This window comes from Muscardinus avellanarius, assembly GCF_963383645.1.
Source record: "Muscardinus avellanarius genome assembly, chromosome: 2".
NCBI classification, from domain to species: Eukaryota; Metazoa; Chordata; class Mammalia; order Rodentia; family Gliridae; genus Muscardinus; species Muscardinus avellanarius.
In genome coordinates this window covers 77981451-78004550 of record NC_137787.1, presented here as the reverse complement: position 1 = coordinate 78004550, position 23100 = coordinate 77981451, and the positions used below count along the sequence as shown (strand labels likewise).

At 36.6% G+C, this 23100-nt stretch overlaps 1 protein-coding gene across 3 annotated transcripts in view; it reads right to left on the bottom strand.

Annotated features, from left to right (window-relative positions):
• Positions 1-18014, bottom strand: part of ACVR1C (activin A receptor type 1C) — a gene marked incomplete at both ends in the record, with an annotated part of 88596 nt that extends 70582 nt beyond the window's left edge. For all 3 annotated transcript variants that reach the window (XM_080689768.1, XM_080689769.1, XM_080689770.1), the window contains one exon: positions 17942-18014. In XM_080689768.1, the coding sequence (XP_080545894.1) occupies positions 17942-18014 (73 nt within the window). The remainder of the gene's footprint in view (positions 1-17941) is intronic.
• Between the last annotated feature and the right edge of the window lie 5086 nt (positions 18015-23100).

Genomic DNA, 23100 nt, shown 5'->3' with positions numbered 1-23100 from the left:
ACACACACACACACACACCAAAACAATTTTCATATATGTGTGAATTTATTTCTGACTTCTCTATTCTATTCCATAGATGAAATGAGCCTCCCCTTCCCCAATATCATAGTGTCCTAATTTCTATAGATTTATAAATCTCGAAGAGAAGTACTATGAGTATTCCAACTGTGCTATTCTTTGTTCAAATTTTATTTTGTTATTTTAGTTCCTTTCTCTCTATCAATATATTTTAGAATAAGCTTGGTGAGTTTTGCAAAAATTTAGGCGAGGATTTTTATTTTGACTTTGACTGGATTACATTACATCTATAACAATATGAAAATAATACCATATTAAACGCATGGAGGCTTTGCTTCTTTGGATACAGTATATTATTAGATTATTCGGATCTTCTTCAAATCCTTTCAACTGAGTTTTGTAGTTGAGTGTTTTCATCTAATTCTTATATATTTATTGTTATTGTCATAATTTTTCTTCTGCAGTCTGCTAAAATATTGATTTACAATGTCAGATTCTGAATGCTGAACCAGCCTTTCACTGCCGAAGTTAATTCCATTTGATCATGTTGTATTATCTTCCTATTATACGGTTGCTTAACCTGATAATATTCGGTTGAAGATTTTGCACATTCATGTAGAATACTGGTCTGTAGTTTTCTTTTATTATTATATCTTTACCTGGTTTGGGGGTTTAGGATACTATTATCTTATAATGTGAGCAAAGAGGTGTTTACTTCTATATTCTGGAAGAGTTTATGTAAAACTGAAATGTCTTTCTAAAATTTTTGATAGAATTCACCAGTAATGCCCTCTGGGACTGAAGTTCTCTTTGTCAGAAGTTTTCTAGCATTAAGCTGGGAAATAAACATTTTTAATATATACATATCTATACATCTATACATATATGTATATAGGGTCATGCAGGTTATTTATCATTTCTTGAGTGTTACTTAGTAATTTATATCTTTCAAGGAATTAGTCCATTTTACCAGAATATTTGAATTGGACATAAAAATGTTTGCAATATTCTGTTTTTAAATTTTCTCTCTAGAGTAGGTAGTGATGTCTCCTTATCATTTCTGGATGTACATTTGTATGTTTCCTTTTTCTCCTTGATAAATCTAGCTAGAGGTAAATCAATCTGATTAATCCTTAAAGAAAAATACAGCATATTTTCGTTTCCTTGATCTTTTAATTTAATTTCTTATTTTCAACTTCCCTGCTTTTTCTTCTTACCTTTATTATTTTCTTCTCTGCCTTGGGTTTGATATTTCTATAAATTTCACTCTGAACACTACTTTTGGTGCATATCATAATTTTTATACTGTTTTAATTTTTTAGGTACTGGGGGTGGAACCCAAGAGCATTCTATCTCTGAATGACACCCCTAACCCTATTTTATTATTATTATTATTATTATTATTATTATTATTATTATTATTATTAATTTTGGTGGTACTGGAGTTCCTGGAAGCCCTTCTATGTCTGGGCTACACTCCCAGACCTGTTTTTAGGTTTTTATTTGGAAACAGGTTCTCTTAAGCCAGCAAGACTGGCTTCGAACCTGCGCGATCCTCCTGTCTCCACCTCCGAAGCACGGGGATTACAAGCGTGCGCCACCACGCCCAGCCTCTATTATTTATTCTTTATTTTGAAACAGGGACTCACTGAGTTGCAAAGGGCCTCTCTAAGTAGCTGAAGCTGTCCATGAACCGTGATCCTCCCATCTCAGCCTCCCTAATGCTGGGATCATAAGTGTGCTCCACCACGCTTGGTTTTAATTTTTAATTAAAATTAATTTTCAGAGCTGGGCATGGTGGCACATGCATGTAATCCCAGTACTTGTGAGGCTCAGACAGAAGATTTCAGGTTCAAGATTAGCCTCAGCAACTTAACAAGACTCTCTGCAACCTAGTGAAAACCTGCTTCAAAACAAAACAAAGCAAAAAGATTCAGGGTGTACATCAGAGGTAGAATGATTCTGGATTCAACCATCAATATCAACAAAAAATTAATTTTCAGTGAAAATTTACTTTTTTCTATTTTTTTTCCTTTGGATTATCACTTTGACCCAGGAGAATTTAGAAGTTGTTGCTTGGTTGCTAAATATTTGAGGATTTTCCAGACGAACTGCTGTTGCTGATTTCTAGTTTACTTCCATTATGTGCACAGAACATATCTGTATACTTACAATATATATGGTCTGTCTTGGCTGACAGTCTCTGTGTACCTTAAAGTAATGTGTATACTTTTGTCACTGGTTGCCATGCTACATTAATGTCAAGTAGGTCAAGTTGGCCAAAAGCATTTTTTAGATCTCATATATCTCCACTAACTTTTTATCTACTTATTCTATCAGTCATAAAAGGGGAGTATTGAAGACTCACTCAAAATATCATTATGCGCTTGGAAGCTCTATAGTTACTTCATGCCCATTTAACATTATTCTATTTTATTGATAAATTATCCCTCTAGTATTGTGGAATATCCTTTGTAACACCACACTTTCTGAAGTCTATATCATTTGTTAGATATATAATAACTCTGGCTTTCTTATGATTAGTGTTTGGATGGAATAACTTTTTTATACTTTTACTTTTCACCCATTTGCTCTTCATATTTAAAGTGCATTTCACGTGTAGAAAGGGGTTTGTTATAGACAGTATATACTAAGGCCTGTCTTTTTAACCCAATCTGATAACCTTAGTTATTCAATTGCAATTATCTTTAATGTAATTATTGATCTAGTGAAATTAAATCTACCATCTTGCTAGTTGTTTTCTGTCTTTCCATCTGTTTTTGGTTCCTTACCATTTTCCCAGCATGCTTTGGGGCTAACTGAATATATTTTATTCCCTTTATATAAATTATTGGCTTCTTATTTATATTTATTTTAAAATATTCTTAGATTTGCCTTTCATATACAATATATATCATTATTCACAATATACTCAGCATGTCTTTGAATAACATAATACTTCATATGTGATGCAAGGAACTCTAATCTGCATACTTTCAATTCCTCCTTTCCATCAGTTGTGCTAAGGTTGTCATACATTTTACTTACATATGTTATAAATTCAGAAACTATTTTTTTTGCTTTGGAGAGGCAATGACCTTTTAGTGTCATTAAAGTTAAGAAAAAATGTAATTTATATTCATTTTCATTTTAGCCATTCCCAGAGATCTTGATTTCTCTCTGTGGATCCAAGATTCTATATATTATATATATTTTGTTTTAAAAAGTTTCCTTAAAATTTCTTGCAGTAAAGATGTTTTGATAATAAATTGTCTTAATTTTTATGTATCTAAAAATACCTTTATTTCTCCTTCATTCCAAAAGATAACTTCATGTGGTATGGAATATTTGTTCGACAGATTTTCACTTCATTGTTTTCTTTTTTCCATAGCGTCTGATATAGTATGCTATAATTCTTTAAATTGTTCCTCTGTGTAATGGGTCTATTTCATTCAGACATTTCTCAAGATTTTCTCTTAAACTTTGAATCTCATCCATTTGAATGTGACATGTCTAATTAGAGGAGTTTGGGAGCAGAGTTAATTTATTCTATTTGGAATACTAAAAAAAGGTTAAAAAAGATGAACAATAAAAAAGGTATACAGCAAGATGGTAGGCGTAAAACTATACCTATCATTATACTAAATATGAATGGACTAAACACTCTAATTAAAGGTAGATATTGTTATATTGTTGAAAGATAAAAACAAGGGCCAACTGTATAACAAGTAGAAAGGATGTAGTTCTAAATAAAAAACAGATAGGTTATAAGTAAGTGTGTAGAAATATATAAACAAATATTAAACCTAAGAAAGTTGGTATGTTATATAATATTAGAGTAGACTTTGAGATAAAGAATATCACTGAGATTAAAAAAGACATAATAAAATAGTCATCACATCAGGAAGACATGACTATTGTAAAATATATACACCTAATAAAATATCTTAAAAGATACATGAAATAATAAGTGACAGAACTAAAGCAAAAAATGCATAACCCATTAGTTGGATGTGTGTGTGTGTGTGTGTGTGTGTGTGTTACTGGGGGTGGAACCTAGGGGCTTTCTACCTACGGGCTATACTCCCAACCTATTTTATACTTTATTTGGAAACAAGGTCTCACTAAGTTGCTGAGAGCCTCACTAAGTAGCTGAGGCTGGCTTTGAACCTATGTGATCCTCCTGTCTCAGCCTCCCAAGAGCTGGAATTACAAGTGTGCCCCACCACGCCCAGCTAGTTGGAAATTTTAACACAACCTTCTGAATAAAAATAAGACAAAACAGCACTATCAACAAACTACACCTAATTGACCTTTATAAAATAATATACTTAGATAGCCAAAACTAATCTGTGGAAAAAAAATAAAAACAGTGCTTTTGAAAGTATGGCATTGAGGAATGACTTGAAAAAAAAACTTGAGGGAACTAATTGTAGTAATATCAAATAATGTCTTTGGGCGGGGGGGGGGGGGGTAGTGGTATTGGGGGTTGAGCCCAGGGGTGTTCTCCTTGGAGCACTCCCAACTCTATTTTATCTTTTATTTTGAAACAGCTTGTTGCTAAGTTACAGAGCACTGGCCTTGAATCTACAATCCTTCTGTCTCAGTCTCCCAAGCACTGGGATTACAGAAGTTTACCACCACACCCAGTTGTGGTGATGTTAATCTTCAATATCTTGAAAAAGATTAAGTGAATGCATTTCTCAAAATTCCATGAATAAACACACAAGGCTTATTCATGTTATATATAAATATTTGATCAAGTGAGGAAAATGTTAGCAAATATTGAACTCTGCACAATAATATGCATGCTGCAGTATTTAGAAAGAAATGTATTACTAGCTGTAAGTTAATTAGAAATGCATCAAAAATAATACTAATGGGTATGAATGAGTAGATGGATGGATAAATGAAGATACCTGAGCCAGGTGTGGTGCTGCATGCTTGTAATCCCAGTATGTGGGAGGCTGAGACAGGAGAATGGTGCAGGTTCAGTGCCAGCCTCAGCTATTTAGTAAGGCTTTCACCAACTTAGTGAACCGTGTTTCCAAATAAAATATAAAATATATCTGGGAGTGTAGCCCAGAGGTAAGAAGCCCCTGGGTTCCATCCCCAGTACCGCAAAAGTTTAAAGAAAAAGTAAATGAAAACATATGTGATAAAGCAAATATAATAAAATAATACTGGCGTGATCTTGACAGTAAGTATATCAGTGATAATAATAAAATTCTATTTTGAATTGTGTTTGAAAAGCTTAATAATAAATTTAGGGGGGATGAAAGCAGAATAAAAACTAAGAACAAAAACAAACTAAAATGTATCAGAACTGGACTACAAAAATAATGAAGGGAAAAAAATAATGCTGATATAAACCAGGATCTATACCAAGTAATATAGAGCACTAGAAATGATAAATAGATGGTTATATGAAAACTACTTATATTCATTTAAAAATGTTTGGACTTCCGGGAAGATGGAGACTGAGAAAAGCAGCGTTTTAGAGTCCTGCTAAAACTCGATCTCTGTTGCCACAAAATCAGTGCTTTTCATAGCCAAAAACACCATCAGCAGAGAAATAAAAAATGTAAACACAAGGGACAGAGAGGAAAAAAAAAAAAAAGACTAGAAGAACAACCAGAGACCAGAAATCAAGCCTGCAATGCAGCGGTGGAGCAAGCCAGCACCATCTTCCCTCACAGCACCAGGCTCCAGAGAGGAAGGAGCTGAAGTGAACAGCTGCGGATCGTTCGGGTGTAATTCAGCAGTTCTTTCAGTGCAAAGAACACCTAAAACTCATAGTGATCAAGCTCATCACGCCTTCCAGGAACTCAGAACGGAGCTCAAAACCAGAAAAGAAATACGCCAGCCTCACGGCCGAGGGCCTGGCAGTGGTGCCATATTGTCAGCAGCTACAGCGAGTTCGCCACAGCTCCAGATCTGCACGCACAATAACCGTGAGTGTAATTGCGGCCCCTAAAGGAGAAATCCCTGTACTGCACTCCCAGGGACTTGCGTAGCTTTGATAATCTCATTGGGTCAGATATTTTGCAGTCCAACCCAGTGAAGGAGTAGCAGTGCAGAGATACCACATCCTAGCTACAGCTCCCTGTGGGAAAACGCCCAGCCCAGCACCCCCACAGTCTTACACAGCCTCAATTAACTTCCTGGGTATGAGACTTTGAGATACAACCCAGTAAAGGAGTAGTGGCGGCAGAGATTACAACAGACTCGAGATACAGAGCACCCTAAGTGAAGTCGTAGTGACCCAGGGAAGGCACAAAATTCTGAAATCATGGGAAAGAGGAACAACAATAGATCAATGAATGCCCACAACCCCACAACATCAGAACCTGATAACACAGAAATTCAGAGATCTCTAGAAGATCAAATCAGGAAAATAACTTTAGAAATAATAGAGGACTTTCTAAAAGAATTCAGAGAGAATAAAAAAGAGATAAAGGATGCAATCATTGAAGTAAAGGCCTCAATTCAAAGTATAAACAATCGATTAGACCACCTGGAGAATAGTATCTCGCTCCTATAAGATGATCACTCCAAAAATGAACGCATAATTTATAACTCAGAAAAAAAAATTCGACAGCAGGAATCTGACATTAAAGAAATATTGGCCCATTTTAAGAGACCTAACCTAAGAATAATCAGAATAGAGGAGGGAAAAGAAGGTGAAACCAAAGGGATCAATAATCTCTTCAAAGAAATAATAGCAGAAAATTTTCCAAACATAGAGCAAGAGGTCAATACACAGGTCCAGGAAACTTATAGAACTCCCTTTAGACAGGATCGGAGAAGAGGATCCCCATGCCACATAATTATCAAAATGACCAATGTGGAAGCCAAGCAGAGAATCTTGAAGGCAACAAAAACAAAAGGCCAAGTGACATTCAGAGGCAAACCAATTAGAATCACTCGAGACTTCCCAAACCAAGTCATGAAAGCCAGAAGGGCTTGGAGTAACATATTCCAAACTCTGAAAGAAAACAACTTCCAGCCAAAAATTTCCCACCCAGCAAAACTATCTATCAAATTAGATGGGGAAATAAGAAGTTTCCATGACAAACAGAAACTGAAGGAATTTATGTCTTCAAAACCAGCACTAGAGAAAATACTCAAAGAGATTAACTACAAAGAAGAAATAGGTAACACACACCAGAACCAGAGAAACAAGATTTTCCATCCAGCAGACAACTAAGCAAAGAAGAATATATTCATGGGTTTATAGGTTAAAATCTTTGGAGATTCATTATTTATGTTAGTCTTTTACCTATTTCTAAATTGTATTTCTAAATTGTATTGTTTGCTTTTATTGTTGCTAATTTTTAGGATTTCTATTTGGAATATTAATATACCTTCAGATATAGCATTTGGAAATATTTTATCCCATTCTATCAGTAACTTTTAACTCTGTTTACATTGTACAATATTTTTATATCATTTAGGAAGTTTGTTTATTCTTTTGTTGCCTGTGCCTTTGAAATCATATCCAAGAAATCACTGCCAATTTCAATGTTGTGAAGTGTTATGACCCAGGTTTTCTTCTAAAAGTTTATAGTCTTAAGATTTACATTTAGGTCTTTTATCTAGTTTGAGTTAATATTTTTATATGGTGTTAGGTAAGGGTCCAATCTTATTATTTTTCATGTAATTATTATCTTTTAACTATTTAGTGAAAAGATTACAATATTTCCTTCACCAAATGTTCTTGGAAACTTTGTCAAAAATAACCTGACCATATATGGAAGAATTTATTTCTAGGCTTTTTATTTTACTCCACTGGTTTATATATCTGCCTTTATAGCAGTACTACACTATTTCAATTATTGTAGCTCTATAAGGTTTGAAATCAGAAAATGTACATCTACTAGCTTTATTCTTTTTCGAGAGTGTTTTGGGTATTTAGAGTTCATATTTCTTGTTAGGATAAACTTTTTCTGAAAAAAAAAATGTATGATAGTTTTACCTTAAAAAAAAAAGAAAAAAAATATCCTCTGGTAAGAAAGCAAGCAAAAAGAAATACTGAAATGTTATCTCTAAGTGATCAAAAGTTTGATATCAGACAGATGAATCTGTTATGTGAGATTATCATTGTTGATTTTGGATAAATAGCTATAATATTAGATGTCAACCACTAAGCCAAGCATGGGAAGGAGGGATGGGGAGGGAATGGGGTGGGGATTGGGGAGGGGCTAACTGGGCGATGTGTGCATCTATGTCTACATGAGTTTTTAATCCCATTATGATGTGTGAATACAGTGCACAAATAAAAAATAAATAAATAAATAAAAATTTTATTTAAATATAATCAAATGTTTGAAGCCAAAATAATAAAAGTGTTTTCAAGGTTAATAAAATATTTAGAAGCAAAATGGATGAGATTAATAGCATAAAGGACAAGAAAAAAGAAGAGTAGTATATGATGGTACTGCTTTTAAATAAAGCATAATAATTTAAAGATGGATATTATAAATTTTAGAGCAAACTAAAAATAAAACAAAGAGGTGTGCTAATATTTGGGCAATTAAACCAAATGAAGGCAAGAGAACAAGGAAAAATGAAAAAAGAGATATAAAAGTAGTAAAACAGATGTAAGTCCAACAACACTGATAAATACATTAAATGTACATGTTATACGTGCTTCAGTTAAAAGTAGAATATGTAACAATATGAAAGCAGAATTCAAACATATGTTCTTTATGTAGAAGGTAATTTAAACATAAAGACAAATATTAGTTACAAATAAGAAAGTAAAAAAAATCTACAAAATGTAGACATTTGGCCTGAGAAAACTGGAATAGTTTAACAGTTTTAAAAGTAGGCATAAAAATATTAAGCATAAGAGAGATAGAACTGCTATAATATTTTTTAATTTTTATATTGGTGCATTGTTATACATCTTCATGAAGTACAAGATGGTAGCGGCATACATGCACACATCACCCATTAGCCCTTACCCAATTCCCACCCCATTCCCTCCCCCTCATGTTTGGCTTAATGATTGACTTTGATAGAATTATTATATTAAGAGTAGACTTCAAGGCAAAAAATATTATTAGCAGTGATAAAGTGAGACATGGAATAATAATAAATATTACCATGAATAAAGAAGATTTCTTAATGAGAAGTATGTATCAAGAGAAAATAACAATCCTATCTGCATATGTACCAAATAACAAAATTTTCAAATGCATAAAGCAAAAATTGAAAAAACAACAAAAAAATAAAGTCTACAGGTAATTTGGAGGTATCAATAATCCTTCTTCAATGATTGATAAAACTAGAAGGCAGAAAATCAGTAAAGATATACAAAATTTATTGTGTGTGTGTGTGTGTGTGTGTGTGTGTGTGTGTGTGTGTGTGACTGGTAATTGAACTGAGGGTCATTCTACTTCTGAGCTATGTCTCCTCTCCAGTCCTACTTTTTATTTTTTACTTTGAAACAGAGCCTGACTAATTTGCAGAGGGCCTCACTAAATAGCTGAAGCTGGCTGCAAAACTGTGATCCTCCTTTCTCAGCCTCTCAAGTACTGGTACTGGGATTACAAGTGTGTACCATCACACCTGGCTTAGTTTTTATTTTTGAAACAGGGTCTCACTAAGTTGCTGAGGCTGGCCACAAACTTGTCATCCTCTTGTCTCAGCTTCCCAAGTAGTGGGATTACAAGCATGCACCACCCTGCTCGGCTCAAATATATATACAAGATTTGACTAACACTGTCAAACAGCTCAACTAATATTTATAGAACTAATCAAAAGCAGAATACACATTGTTTTCATATATATTCACTAAATCAGATACATGCTAAACTGTAAAACAAATATGATCTAAAAGAACTGAAATCATACAGATTATATTATTTAAATTGGAATTAAATAAAAAAATGGAAATTCTTAAAATATTTGAAAATTAAACAACTGGCATCTAAATACCACACAGACCTGAGAAAATTACAAAGAAAATTAGAAAGTATTTTGAACTCAATGAAAATGAAAATGCAACAAATCACAATGTATGGATGATCCAAGAACATGGACTAGAAGATTTAGAACGTTAAATACTTAAATTAGAAAAGAATATGGGTATGGATGGAACTGCAGAACATTATTCTAAGTGAGATTAATCAATCACAAAAAATAAGAAATCTGATGCTCTCCCTAATATGCAAAATCAAGGGAGAAAATGGGTCATAGGAGGCACTCTAGATGAAGAAGGAAATACTATAAATGAGTAAATAAGGTGACCCAACTGAGGGGATGGGGGGGAGGGAAATTCTCTAATGTTCCTAATGTACATAAACATATCAGTCATTAATCCAAACATGAGAAGGAGGAAGGGGGAGGGAATGGGGTGGGAACTGGGTAAGGGCTAATGGGAGATGTGTGCATGTATGTCTCCATCAACCTGTACTCCATTAAGATGTATGACTACAATGCACCAATAAAAAAATTTAAATAAATTAAAATAAATAAAAAGGAAAAAGAATACAGGTTTTAAACAAATGATTTAAGAAAAGGTCAGCAAAATATGACCCACTGGCTGGCCCATTTGTAAGCAAAGTTTTCCTAAAATACAGCAACCCCTCCATATTTATGTATTTTATTTATTATTATCATTAGTAGTAGTAGTAGTAGTAGTGGTGGTGGTGGTGGTGGTGGTACTGGGGTTCCTGGAAGCCCTTCTACCTCCCAGCTACACTCCCAGACCTATTTTATATTTTTATTTGGAAACAGGGTCTCTTAGGCCAGCGAGACTGGCTTCTAACCTACGCGATCCTCCTGTCTCCGCCTCCCAAGCGCATGGATTACAAGTGTGCGCCACCATGCCCAGCACTATGTTTAGGTATTGTATACTAGTGCTTTTGTGCTACAAAAGCAGAATAAAGAAGTCACATCGGAGACTAAAAGTCAAGTTAAAATATACTACCATACCCTTCAAAAAATCTTAGCCAATGCTTCATGATCTAAAGTACTACAAAAAGAAGCTAGAATAAAAATAGATTTACTCTAATGTAAGCAGAGAAAGAAAAAATGAAGATAAAAATAGTAAGTGTAAAACAAGCAGAAAACAATAAAATATAAAAGGGACATCACTACAAATCCAACAAATATTAAAGAGACAAAAAGGAAATATTGTGAAAAACACTATGATATGGTCATAGCCAAAGCACAGTTGGGTGAAACCAATTATGTAGACAAAATTTTATAATTTGTCAAAACTCTCTATCCTTTTAAAGGATTTTTTTATGGAGCCAACCTTCTTCACCATGAAAAAAACTAATTCCTTTTCAGATAATATAGCTAGAGAACAGTTGTAGGGAAAAAAAAAGATTTTTTAAAAGAATTTCATTCCCATTTATTAACCTATAAGGAGACTTCTGCTAATTACATAATGATTCTTTATTCAATTTTTTCAAGTTTAGTATATTGTCTTTTTCCTGGAAATACTAGACTGTAAGTGGAATTCAAGTGAGAACACAATCTCACTATGACTATGAGAGCAGACAAATGTTCACAGAGTAGAATTTTTACTCATGGAGAGAAATAAAGGGGATGGTAGAAAAGAAAAAAAATCATACACTCCTAGGGGAGCAGGCCAAGAAAATGTCATCAGAAAAAAGTGTGAGATGTGATGAGTTAATACTCTTTAATATATTCTGGCTCTGTTTTTAAACAATCTGTTTTTCAAAACTGTGTTAATCTAGATTACCACTCTGAGTTAACATCTCTTGGATAAGCACACATTTATCCAACTAGACACTTCTCAATAAAATTTTCATTGTCTGGGTCCTGATAGAATGATTTTTTTCAATTTTTTAAAACACAGTCTTTATTTCAATCAATCATGGAATTACACATATACACACATATTATATAGAGAGACTGCTGGACACATGTATGCACATCTGTAATCCCAATATTTATAGACTGAGACTAGAGGATTATAGGTTTGAGGCCAGCATGCAATAACTTAGTAAGACCCTGTTTAAAAATTAAAAATAAAAAGGGCTGGGGGTATATTTTAGTGGTAGAACATTGAATTCAGTCCCCAGTAGCAAACACACAAATTATAAGTCACTTAATCAAATTGAGATGTGACACCTACCACTGTCCTTGTGCCTGACTGTGAGGTAAAGATGACAAAACAGATCAGTAGAAACAAATGTGTGTTTCACTTTCAAAATTTGAGCATCCTAATGATTTTCTTGATGTGAAAAGTTTAATGAAAAAGTAGATTGATCTAATTTGGGAGGTTTAAGTCATTGCAAATTTAAAATTGTTTAAAAAAATAATAAGCAAGCTCTTGAGTCATACTGAATGATTCACCCATGAATTCTTGAAGGGATTAATTTAAAACTTCTCCCAAAAAAATGGTATCTTATCATGCCTACTCTCGAAAAGACAGAAGAGAGCAAGAGGAAAAGGAAGTCATTCTAGAGGAACAGAGTAAGGACCAGGAATGGAGCAGAACCTGGTTATCCCGGCAGACCAACCAGGGCAGGTGAATTCATCAGTCACTCAATGGAAACGAGCAACATGTCTGGCATCTGTGGAAATAAGGTCGGCCTGCCACTCACCTCATCTTCCCTTGCACTTTTCACTGGATCTCCAAGTGAGAGGAATGGTGACTTGTATTGTTGAGATTTCAAGGGACCAAGTGGCCTTCATGCTTTAGGGATCTAACTTTTGAAGAACAAGGAGGGCACAGGGTTCATGGTCATGGCCTTGCCTTCGGGGTAAGGTCTGCTTCCTCTTGTAACAGGCCCACACGCCTCTCTCCACAAACTCTCCGCCTGGAACCTTGCCAGTTTCCATGCACACAGGCTAATGCGAGGTGTTGGAAGTAGAGGTCCTTTGTTCTAGCACCACTCTGGCTCCCTTTTGTTAGGCACTGGATGGCCTTTCAGGATAAACTCAGAACTTGGCATAGCCCAGGTGCCGTTCTATATGCACAGGCTACTTAACTGTTAAGAGTTAAGAAAAGGAGAGTGAGTTGGATTTCTGCCTTGCACCTGGAAGCCAAAGCACCAGGTGACAAGAAGAATTTACTTTGGCTTGCTTCACCTCCTTTTTCTAGCTATCCTTTCTTGCCTGATGGGAGGCACCTGAGCCCACACAGTACTTAGGTAATCCTAGGTCCTTCTAGTGAACATGCCATTTCTACATCTCTTATGAACATATTCCAATTTATTAAACATATCTCAATTTCTTAAACACTGTAAGGATAAACCTTGAGATGTTGATTACTGGCTATGAAAAGTATAAGATCTAGAAGGCCAAAGCAATGAAAACTTCAAAGGAAGCTTCAGAGATGTAAATGATAAAGTATGATATATTCCACACTTTTTATGCTAATATTGTTTGCTTTTTTCTGTTTACTATTTATGTTTAAAATTAATTTTATCATTTTATTTATTAAAGTGAGCTTTTTATAAACATATCTGTTAGAACTTTTAAGGATCCAGGTCTTATAACTACCTATTTGTGGGACACTTTCTACTATAAATCTCAAAATGAAGACAATATTAATCAGTTGATATCCACAGGTGCAGGTCAAGACTTAGCTAGAGCAGAAACTAAACAGCCCCTGGCTGATATTTATGCATCCCAGCCTCCTTCCCAAAGGACTTGCAGTCATGTGTCAGGTTAACAGGTTCTATGGGGATCAACAGTCTCCCTAGCCCCCCATTCTATCCAGTTTCCTTCTCTCTTAACTTTCTTATTTACAAAAAGAGATGTACTGCCAAGAAAAAAATACAACCTATTGGATCTTTACTGCCTGGAAGCATTTCCTCTAAAATAGAAACACATGAAAGTACATTTAAAAAGAAAGTACTCCAAAAGTAAATCTGTAAATAACAATCATTTCCAAAAGATCCCAAATTAGGGGGAAACTAGCTGTTTACACATAACAATAACTTTACAGGGAGTCAAGAGAGCTATCTCTTTTACACATATTTTCATGTTGCAACTTTCATTTCTGATGGGGACAGTTCACACAGAAGAGATGGGACATCCTGATCAAAGAGCTGGGAATGACCCTTCTTGAGATGCATTTGGGTTTAGTAGCAAAACTAGATCAGAAGTTCAGAGAGACAAAACACAGAAAAGAGGTTTGTGAGGTTTTTTTCTTTTCTTTATTATAAAAGAGCCAGGGACTGGGGATATGTGCATCAGCAAAAGTTCATCCTACCCCCCAAAATACAGAGCAGTTAAATTTAAATTAAATAGCAATTAATTTTAATATAGATTTGCCCTATGTCATATCTATTACATGCATATACTTAAAGTTATTCACTGTTTATCTGAAATTCAACTTCATTGGGTGTTCTCTGCTTTGTTTGCTAAATCTGAGAGCCTATTTAATGTGTCTTTCAAAATTACCTCTAAAGCCGGGTGTGGTGGCGCACGCTTGTAATCCCCACGCTTGGGAGGTTGAGACAGGAGGATGGCGTAGGTTCGAAGCCAGCCTCAGCTGATTTAAGAGACCCTGTTTCCAAATAAAATATAAAATAGGTCTGAGAGTGTAGTCTGGAGGTAGAAGGTCCCTGGGTTCCATCCCCAGTACCACAAAAATAAAAATTACCTCTAAATGATTAAAGTTAAAAAAAAATCAGCCTAGACTTATCCCCTGAACTCCAGACCCACTAAATTAACTGCTTTCTTTGACATCTCTGCTTTAGAATCTAATAGGCATTTTAAACTCAGCAAATTTCCAACTGAGTTCCTGCTATTTGCCACCATCCCTTTCTTCCCCTCAACTGTCTTCTCCTATATGGGCCCCACCCCAGGTAAGGTTCCATTCCTTCATAACTTGGGTCAAAAATGTAATGTCATCCTTAGCTTCTCACTTTCTCTTCCATCTCAAACCATATATATATATATATATATATATATATATATATATATATGAGTTGAGCTATTCAGATAAGCTCTGTATTTCATGTGCCTGTAAGTTTGAGGCTAGATAATGGTAAAGCAAATGAAGAAATAAGCCCCCAAGGCTGCTTGCACAGATTTTCCTAGGCCAGAGATGTTTCTCCCTGAGAACCAGGGAGGTTCTTTCCACATTTGTGCTGATAAACTAATAAACACTGTACTCGAAGAAGGGCAAAGGTGGCAACATCTTTTGCATTTATAAACAGCCCAAGGCTTTTACTTTCACTTCCAAAAGTACCACTGAAAACTCCTCAGGAGAACTACGAACTGTTGTTGGAAAGAAAGGGGGAGGATCTCAGTACCTGAAACTCCTACTCCCACCCGGGTAGTAAAGGGAATACTTTATTTCGCTTTTAGGATAAAAGCATAAAGCTTTCTATAATCTCAATAAATCTTTCCCACCCAGATGACAAAAGAGTTTCGTGAAATTAGAAGAAAACATACAAAGCGTATATCCACAAAATCCAAATCAAAACTTTTGAGTACACACCTCTTGAATATTTTCTTAAAATTCTTGGTTTAGTAGGCATGGTAACTATTATAAAACACATCAGGTCTTTCTTATCAAATATCAAAGAATCTAAAACTTAGATAAGGACTGTAACTGGGAGCAGTCGGTTTTGTTTTGTTTTAAAATCTAATCCAGACCAAAGCTTTTCCAAGTTTCTACCGGCTGTTACCCTCTGAGATTCTCAATAAGAACCAATGGTCTATTCGCTAATGTATGATCCAGCAAAATGCAGATGCTAGAGAAGGGCTAAAGAAAAAAAGGCTCATTGTTTATCTTATTTTCATATATTTAAAGTCCTAGGTATAGCTTTAGGCAGAACTAAATTGAAAGTTGGTGCTTTCTGTCACAGAGGTTTGCCAAGTGTGTAATCATGCCAAGAACAATGTTTCATATAAATGGAAAGTACACGTTAATAAGTGGCCAATATGATTAACAATGTACGTACAAACATGACCAGGCCAAAAATAAGATATAAAACTATATGATAAGCCAATTTAAAAGATGAAGGGGAAAAAATCAACCTTGAATTTCTTTACTAAATAACCAAGAATTTGTATACAGTTTTAGAATAAATAACATAGAGAGCAACATTGTGGGACCCAAAGAGAGTACATGTTTCCTAAAGAAATTTGAAAATAATTGCATTTGACAGAAAAGTTCACGGTAAAAGTATAACTTCATTAACCATTTTTCTACTATATTGACACATTAGCTCAACACCATGGATTTTTCTTAGATTTCAAATTCCCAGTAAAAATAAAATTTGAATGAGTGACCCTTTTTGCATATTTCGATGTCAAAAGTTTCCCTCCTTTGTCAAGAATATAATGTGGAATGTTTTGTCATGTTCTTATGCTCAAGATCTCTGAAACTTTCTAAAGGTTCTGTCACAGAGCGACCTTTCAACTCTAGTTAAAAAAAAAAAAAGTAATTGATTCTGGTTTTAAAAGTGTCTGCAGACCAGGTATTAGCTCCACAAAGTAAAAAGTTATTCAGTTAATCTATACAGCCAGTTTCAGAGGTACTCCATCCAAACTGTGAAAGAGCAAACTTCTTAGTTTGTATTTTGTTTTTGTTTTTGGTGTGTGTGTGTGTGTGTGTGTGTGTGTGTGTGTGTGTGTGTGTGGTTTTAGGGGGCAAATTCTATGCAAGTCAAGAGCATTTTCAGTATCCCAAGTTTGCAGAGTTTTTGCCCATTTCTTACAAAAGTCTCCCCCCTTCTTCCCACTGATGAATTACTAACTTTAAATGCAAGCATGTTACTATCCTGTCGTTTTCCCGCCAGTCTCAGGGTCCCTCTGTTTTCTGAAACATAAATGGAACTCTTTAATCCTCTTATTTCATCAATTAATCCTTTCCAATCTTCATTTTAATGCTCAAATACTGTATCTAGTGATTCTCTCAGGCCATCTGAAACACTAAAGTCTGTACATGACAGCAATTATACTATTCAAAATATTCTGCACATGGCACTAAGAGGAAAACTACCCACCCTGAGGATAGCTATTAATGTCAAACAGATTGTCATCTGGGAAAACAAAAATGTATCAAAATCAGCTTCGGACAAAGTACAGCTCTATGGAAAAACACCAGGTTTTTATGTGCAAATGTCTAGGATGTCTGATTGAAATGTTTAAAGAATGAGTTGGCAAGGAATCTGTTCCTGGTCTATGTAAGCCACGGCAATATAATGAAAATAGTTTCAGAGCTAAAAGGTTTTTAGTCACTGTACATTGTGGTTGTACCAAAGATGCATTTGCCCCAGTTTCTAGTAAACACTGTAAAGAAACGTTTGGATTCTAGCTTGGGTAGAGGGCTCTATTTAGCCTATCAAGGCACAGACCTGTTATAAACGCTGGGGCGCTTGCCAGAATTTTTTCCCCCTGAAACTCTGAGTAAAAAAATCGTACCTCGAAAGTAATGTGCGTTGCAAACCATAAAAATTTAAGCTCCCACTTCTGCCTCCTTAGCCACCAGCATTGGGGGGAGGGGATATTCTTGGCCCCTATATCTCAATTCTAAACCGACACCCCCGTGTCCCCTCACCATCCTTGCGTAGCTCCCAGGGACTCGGAATTCAGTGTCCCCGAAGCGCACCTGCTCCTCTAGGTCCCTGCAGGGGCATCCCACAGGTCCATCCCACTCCCGGCCCAGCGCGCACCTACACACTCAGCTGCAAACTGCCCCCAAATTAGTCACCCACCTCTCCGCTACTGTCTACACCCCCACGTCCCTGTCTCTTTTTCCCTCCTCCTGGTGGCTTCATCCCAACACACCTGTCTAACTCCTACGACTGCCAGACGTCAGGTGCCCACGCCGCACCCTACCCCGCGCCCCCTCCGCCCGCAGGCGCTCCCCTCGCCCCGCGGACGGCCAGTGTGCTCCGATCGCCCTCTGCTCCCGGCCGGCGAGCCCGCGCCCCCCGCTCCCATCCTCGCGGGCGCAGGGGACCCCACGTACCTGCCGAGAGCTGGGCGGCCAGCGCGCACAGCAGCAGAGCCCGGCGGAGCGCGCAGCCCGGCGCGGGGGTCATGGCCACCGCGGCCAGGCCCGGAGCCCAGCGCGCAGCCCGGACGAAGCTTTGAAGTTCCCGGGGCGTGGGAGGGGAGCGCGGCCCCGACACCCTGCCAAGTGCGCGGCTGGCTCTAGGCGGCGCGGGCGCCCCCCTCCACGGGCTCCCCCATCCCACGGCGCGCGCTCCTGCCCCGTCTCCGCGGCCGGCCCCGAGGGCGGAGGGGCGCAGAGCCCGCCCCGCCCGCCTCCGCCCCACGCCCTCGGGCAGCTCGGGCGGGCGGGGCGGGGACAGGAGGGAAAGCCCCGCTGAGACTTTAGGGAAACTTGAAAGTGCGCCCCAGTTGCTCTGTGGTGGTCTGCTGTGCGGGAAACCCACCATGGTAGATCTCCCTGACACTGGTTTATTCGTCCAGTGTCCCCAATTCTAAGGAGGCGGCGCCTTTAGAATACTCTCTGGTTTCCTAGGCGGGCTGTCCCAGCACCTTGTCTGGGCTGTTTGTGCGTCTATGGAAGCGCGCCCCCTCTGTCCATCCCTGGAAATGACCAGTTGTCCTCCTGCCCTTGGGACCTACAGCTTTGCCTTAACAAGCTTGGTCTGAACCCTCCCAGGAGCCCTCTGCTTTAATATTTATTTATTTATTTATTTATTTATTTATTTATTTATTGCGGCCTGGGGATGGAACCCAGAAGCATTTGACCTCCGAGCTACACCCTCTGCCCTATTTTTTATTCTTTATTTTGAAACAGGGTCTCACTAAGTTGTGAAGGGCCTCACTAAGTAGCTGAGGCTGTCTGTGAACCGCCATCCTCCCGTCTCAGCCTCCCGAATGCTGGGATTACAAGCGTGCGCCTCCACACTCGCCCCCTCTGCTTTAAGAATGGCCACCAAAGCTGGACCACCTGCGCCAGGTGAAGTGGTCATGGGCACTGTGTAGAGGAGTTAACCAACATGAAGGGATCTGGGCCACTACAAATTTTGCAATTGAAGAACTAGGATGGGGGAGAGGGAGGGACCATACACACAAAGGGAGAATTGTTTAAAGTAATATTTTAAAAACTTGTGTGAAGTTATTTTCGGATCACTAGAGGCTTACTGTCAAATGGGTATGCACCCCGTCCAAATTGTGATTCCAAATATAAGGGCAGCATTACCAATTAGTAGAAATTAGCGCAAACTCAATTCACCCTATGCGGCTTGAACATAAAAGTGAATGGGATTTTCACATGAACAACACAAAGAGCCAAGAGGATAATGCTAGTGTTATTACTGCTGTGAGAGGTTCCCTGAAAAGTGATTGAGTCATATAAATTAATTGCTTTAGAGTAAGAAATTACGAGCTTCTTCGCCTAGCTCGGTACTAAATAACGAGTGTTCTAGAGTCTATGTAAGACCTACGGTGAGATGATGCATTGAAAAAAATGACTCTCCTCTTAAAGCATCACAATACTGGAGGCAGGATGGTTGTTGAGCATGAGGGTGACAGTACCAAAGACCTCTTCCATCACTTCCTTGGATGAAATGAAATATTCCTGGTATAAAAAGACTTTGTTCTCATTTTCTCCTGGATCCAAATAAATAAATAAATAAATAAATAAATAAATAAATAAATAAATGGAGATGTGGGACAAGCCTGGGCCTTTCCAGACACCCACAAAGCAGATGCTTTAAGAAAAAAAAAGAAAGAAAATGCTAGGATACACGGCATTTTGGCTTGCTCGTTATTTGGTAAGCATACCCTCGATCGTGATCTGCGGTTGTATCACGGACTTGGCACTTGAGCAGAATTTAATGCACTCCGGGTCTGCTTACTCAAAAGTAAATGGAACTTCTTTTCTGACTATTTCTCGAGCTGTTACTGGATCAAAAAAGGTGGTGTGTGTGAAAGCACTGTTAAGCCCCAGCATCAACTAATATCAAGTCTTTACTTCCCACATATTTATTTTGTGTTGAGTACAGTAAGCAATGTCCTCTAAAAGCTGGAAAGTTCTTGTTGTCTAAGAAATCAAAGTTATTATCCCAAGAAGTTTGGTGTGGGATAACTTTAATATTCTAAACAAATTCAGTAATGGTGCCTTGTGAATATGGTATCTACTAGCTCCATGTGAATACTAAGCATTTAAAATGTGTCAAACCAAATTGACATGTGCTGTAAGTGTAAAAAACATGCTATATTTCAAAAAATTAGTACAAAAACAAGAATGTAATGTACATCGTTAATAATTTGTACATTGCTACAAGTAAAAAATTTAAACAGATTAAATAAAATAGTCAGGTGCTGCATAACAACATTCAACAATAAACCTTATATAAAACAATAATCCCAGCCAGGCGTGGTGGCACACGCTTGTAATCCCAGCATTTGGGAGGCTGAGACTGGAGGATTGCGGTTCGTGGACAGCCTCAGCTACTTAGTGAGGCCCTCTCAACTTAGTGAGACCCTGTTTCAAAATAAAGAATTAAAAAAATAGGCAGGGGTTGTAGCTTGGAGGTCAAATGCCCCTGGGCTCTACCCCCAGACACGCAAAGAAAAAAAAAAAAAAAGAAAAGAAGAATCCCATATGCTTATAAAGGAGCTGAAATATTCCTTTTGCCTACTGATACAATAGCCATTGCTAAACTGGAGCATAATGCATTATTCACATGTTTATAGTGATGCTGGTATAAAAAACCTACCGTACTGCCAATCATATAGAAAATAACATGCAAAATTACTTATTATGTATAAAGTTGATAATTATAAATTACTATTATACTTTTTATCTTTAGAGTGTACTCCATATATGTTTACATATATATATATATGTGTGTGTGTGTGTGTGTGTGTGTGTGTACTCACTATAGAACATAAATTATAACATAGCCTCAGGCAAGGTTCTTCATGAGAATTCCAGTAGAAGGCATTGTTACCTTAGGAGATGACAACAGCTCATTGCATGTTATTGCCCCCAAAGACCTTCTTATGGGACAAGATGTGGAGAGTAATACTGATAAACTTGAGGACAGTCATCTCTTGACACTGTGTTGGCCCCATGTCTTAGTTTTTAATGAAACAAAGTTTTAAAAGTAGAGGAAACAAAATATTTAAATTAATGAAAGCTAATAGAATAAGGATATAAAAATATTTCTATACAACTATGAAGTGCATTTGTTCTTTCAGCTGTTATATTACAAATGAGTCAAAAATTTTTAAGAATTAAAAAGTATTTTAAAAGAAAATTTACAGTAAACTAAGATTAATTTATTAATGAAAAATAAAAATACTTTTATAAACTTAATGTAGCCTATGTGTACAGTAGTACACAGAAACACCCTAGACCTTCAGACTCTCCACTCACTCATCCCTCACCAGAGTAGCATCCAGTCCTGAAGGTTCCATTCATGATATGTGTCCTTTGCGGCTTTACCACTTCAATCTATTGTGCTGCATTTTTATCATAATTTTGTATTATTTAGATACACAAATATTTACTATTGTGTTGTATTTGTCTATAGTGTTCAGTATGGTAACATGCTATACAGGTTTGTAGCCTAGCAATGATAAGCTATGCTGTATAGCCCAGGTGTGTAGTAGATTCCACTCTATAGGTTTGTGGAGTACTATTTAGGATGTTTTACAATGATGAAATTGCCCAATAGCCCATTTCTCAAAACTTGTGCTATCATTAAGTGATGTGTGACTATATATTATTAAATTTATTTAATCTATTTCTTTTCACTTTTTAATGTGAATAAATATTCCCTTGGTCCCCATGGTGCTACTGGATAAAAACCTTTAAGAGGCTCCTAGTGGGCGGAACCTAGTGGGGGGTCTTTAGGTCACTGGGGTGTGCCTTTGAAAGAGAATATAACTCCAACCCTTCTCCTTCCTCTTTCTTTGGCTTCCCAGCCTGAGGCAGCAGTGTTTCTCTGCCACTTGCTTCCATCCTGATACATTGCCACATGTCCAAAGCAAGAAGACAAACTGACAATGGAATGAAACTTCTAAAATTATGAGCCAAAATAAATCTTTTCTCTTTGTAAGTTGTCTCAGGTATTTGTTATAGTGGCAGAAAACTAACAGTATGACCATAAGAAAATTTTGAATTACATAAGTCTATCTCACTTTGACAGTACTGAGCTAAATAATTCTTTTTAGGTGGCAAAGATCCTTAAGTTGTCTTAAGAAAACTATGAAAAAAATTAAAAAGTGGTAGGTATCTTGCCAGTCCACATTTGGTCAGCCAATGAAGTAATCAAAGTCTTTTGAATTCTCTTAAATCACACACAAAAAATAAAAAAGATATTTTGCAAGGATCTTGCAAAGTTCTATGACACAACAAAAAGGTTAGTATGTCCAAAATTTAAGTTATTTGGGAGAGTATTTTAAACTCTTCAAATACCATATTCCCTGTCCTACTGTGCATGTTCTAATGTCAATACTAAGAAAGCTTGAAGTCAGGTAACAACTACTCTCAATCTATTGAATAGCCAAAACTAACAAATAATAAATTTGGCAATTATGAATACTTATATGCTTGAGTCATTAATGGCATCCTCATGTCAACTAAAAAGAAACCTTAATCTTTAAAATGTGTCCCAATTTAAACCTTATTCACACACACACACACACACACACACACACACACACACGTGTGTGTGTGAAAAATAATGAATAATAATGAACTTTAATTAAGAAAATACTCTTGGTAGTATATTGAGCTGTTCCTCTATTTAACTTACACAATAGAAATGAATTGTTCAAGATATAACACACTTCTTTCATTTGTTTTACATATGTATTTTACATCCATGATTGCTTAATTTAAAAAATTTACATGCAAATGTGTTTTTTCAAGATTTAACATCCCCCCTTAATTGTCTAGCTGTACATATTCATTGCCATAGTAACATTACATCATGCCTCCTTGTTCCCGTAACCAAAGAAAACAACAACAAATAATCGAGAGGTTCATAACCCCTCAGAAAAACAGGCTTAGTTTGAGTAAATCTTATATAAGCAAGGGAAGTATAAGGACTTTAAACTAGAGATTTGGTACATTTTCAAATTAATAAGGCAAAAATATTATTTATTGGATGTGGTTAAAATTTTTATCATCCAGGTAAC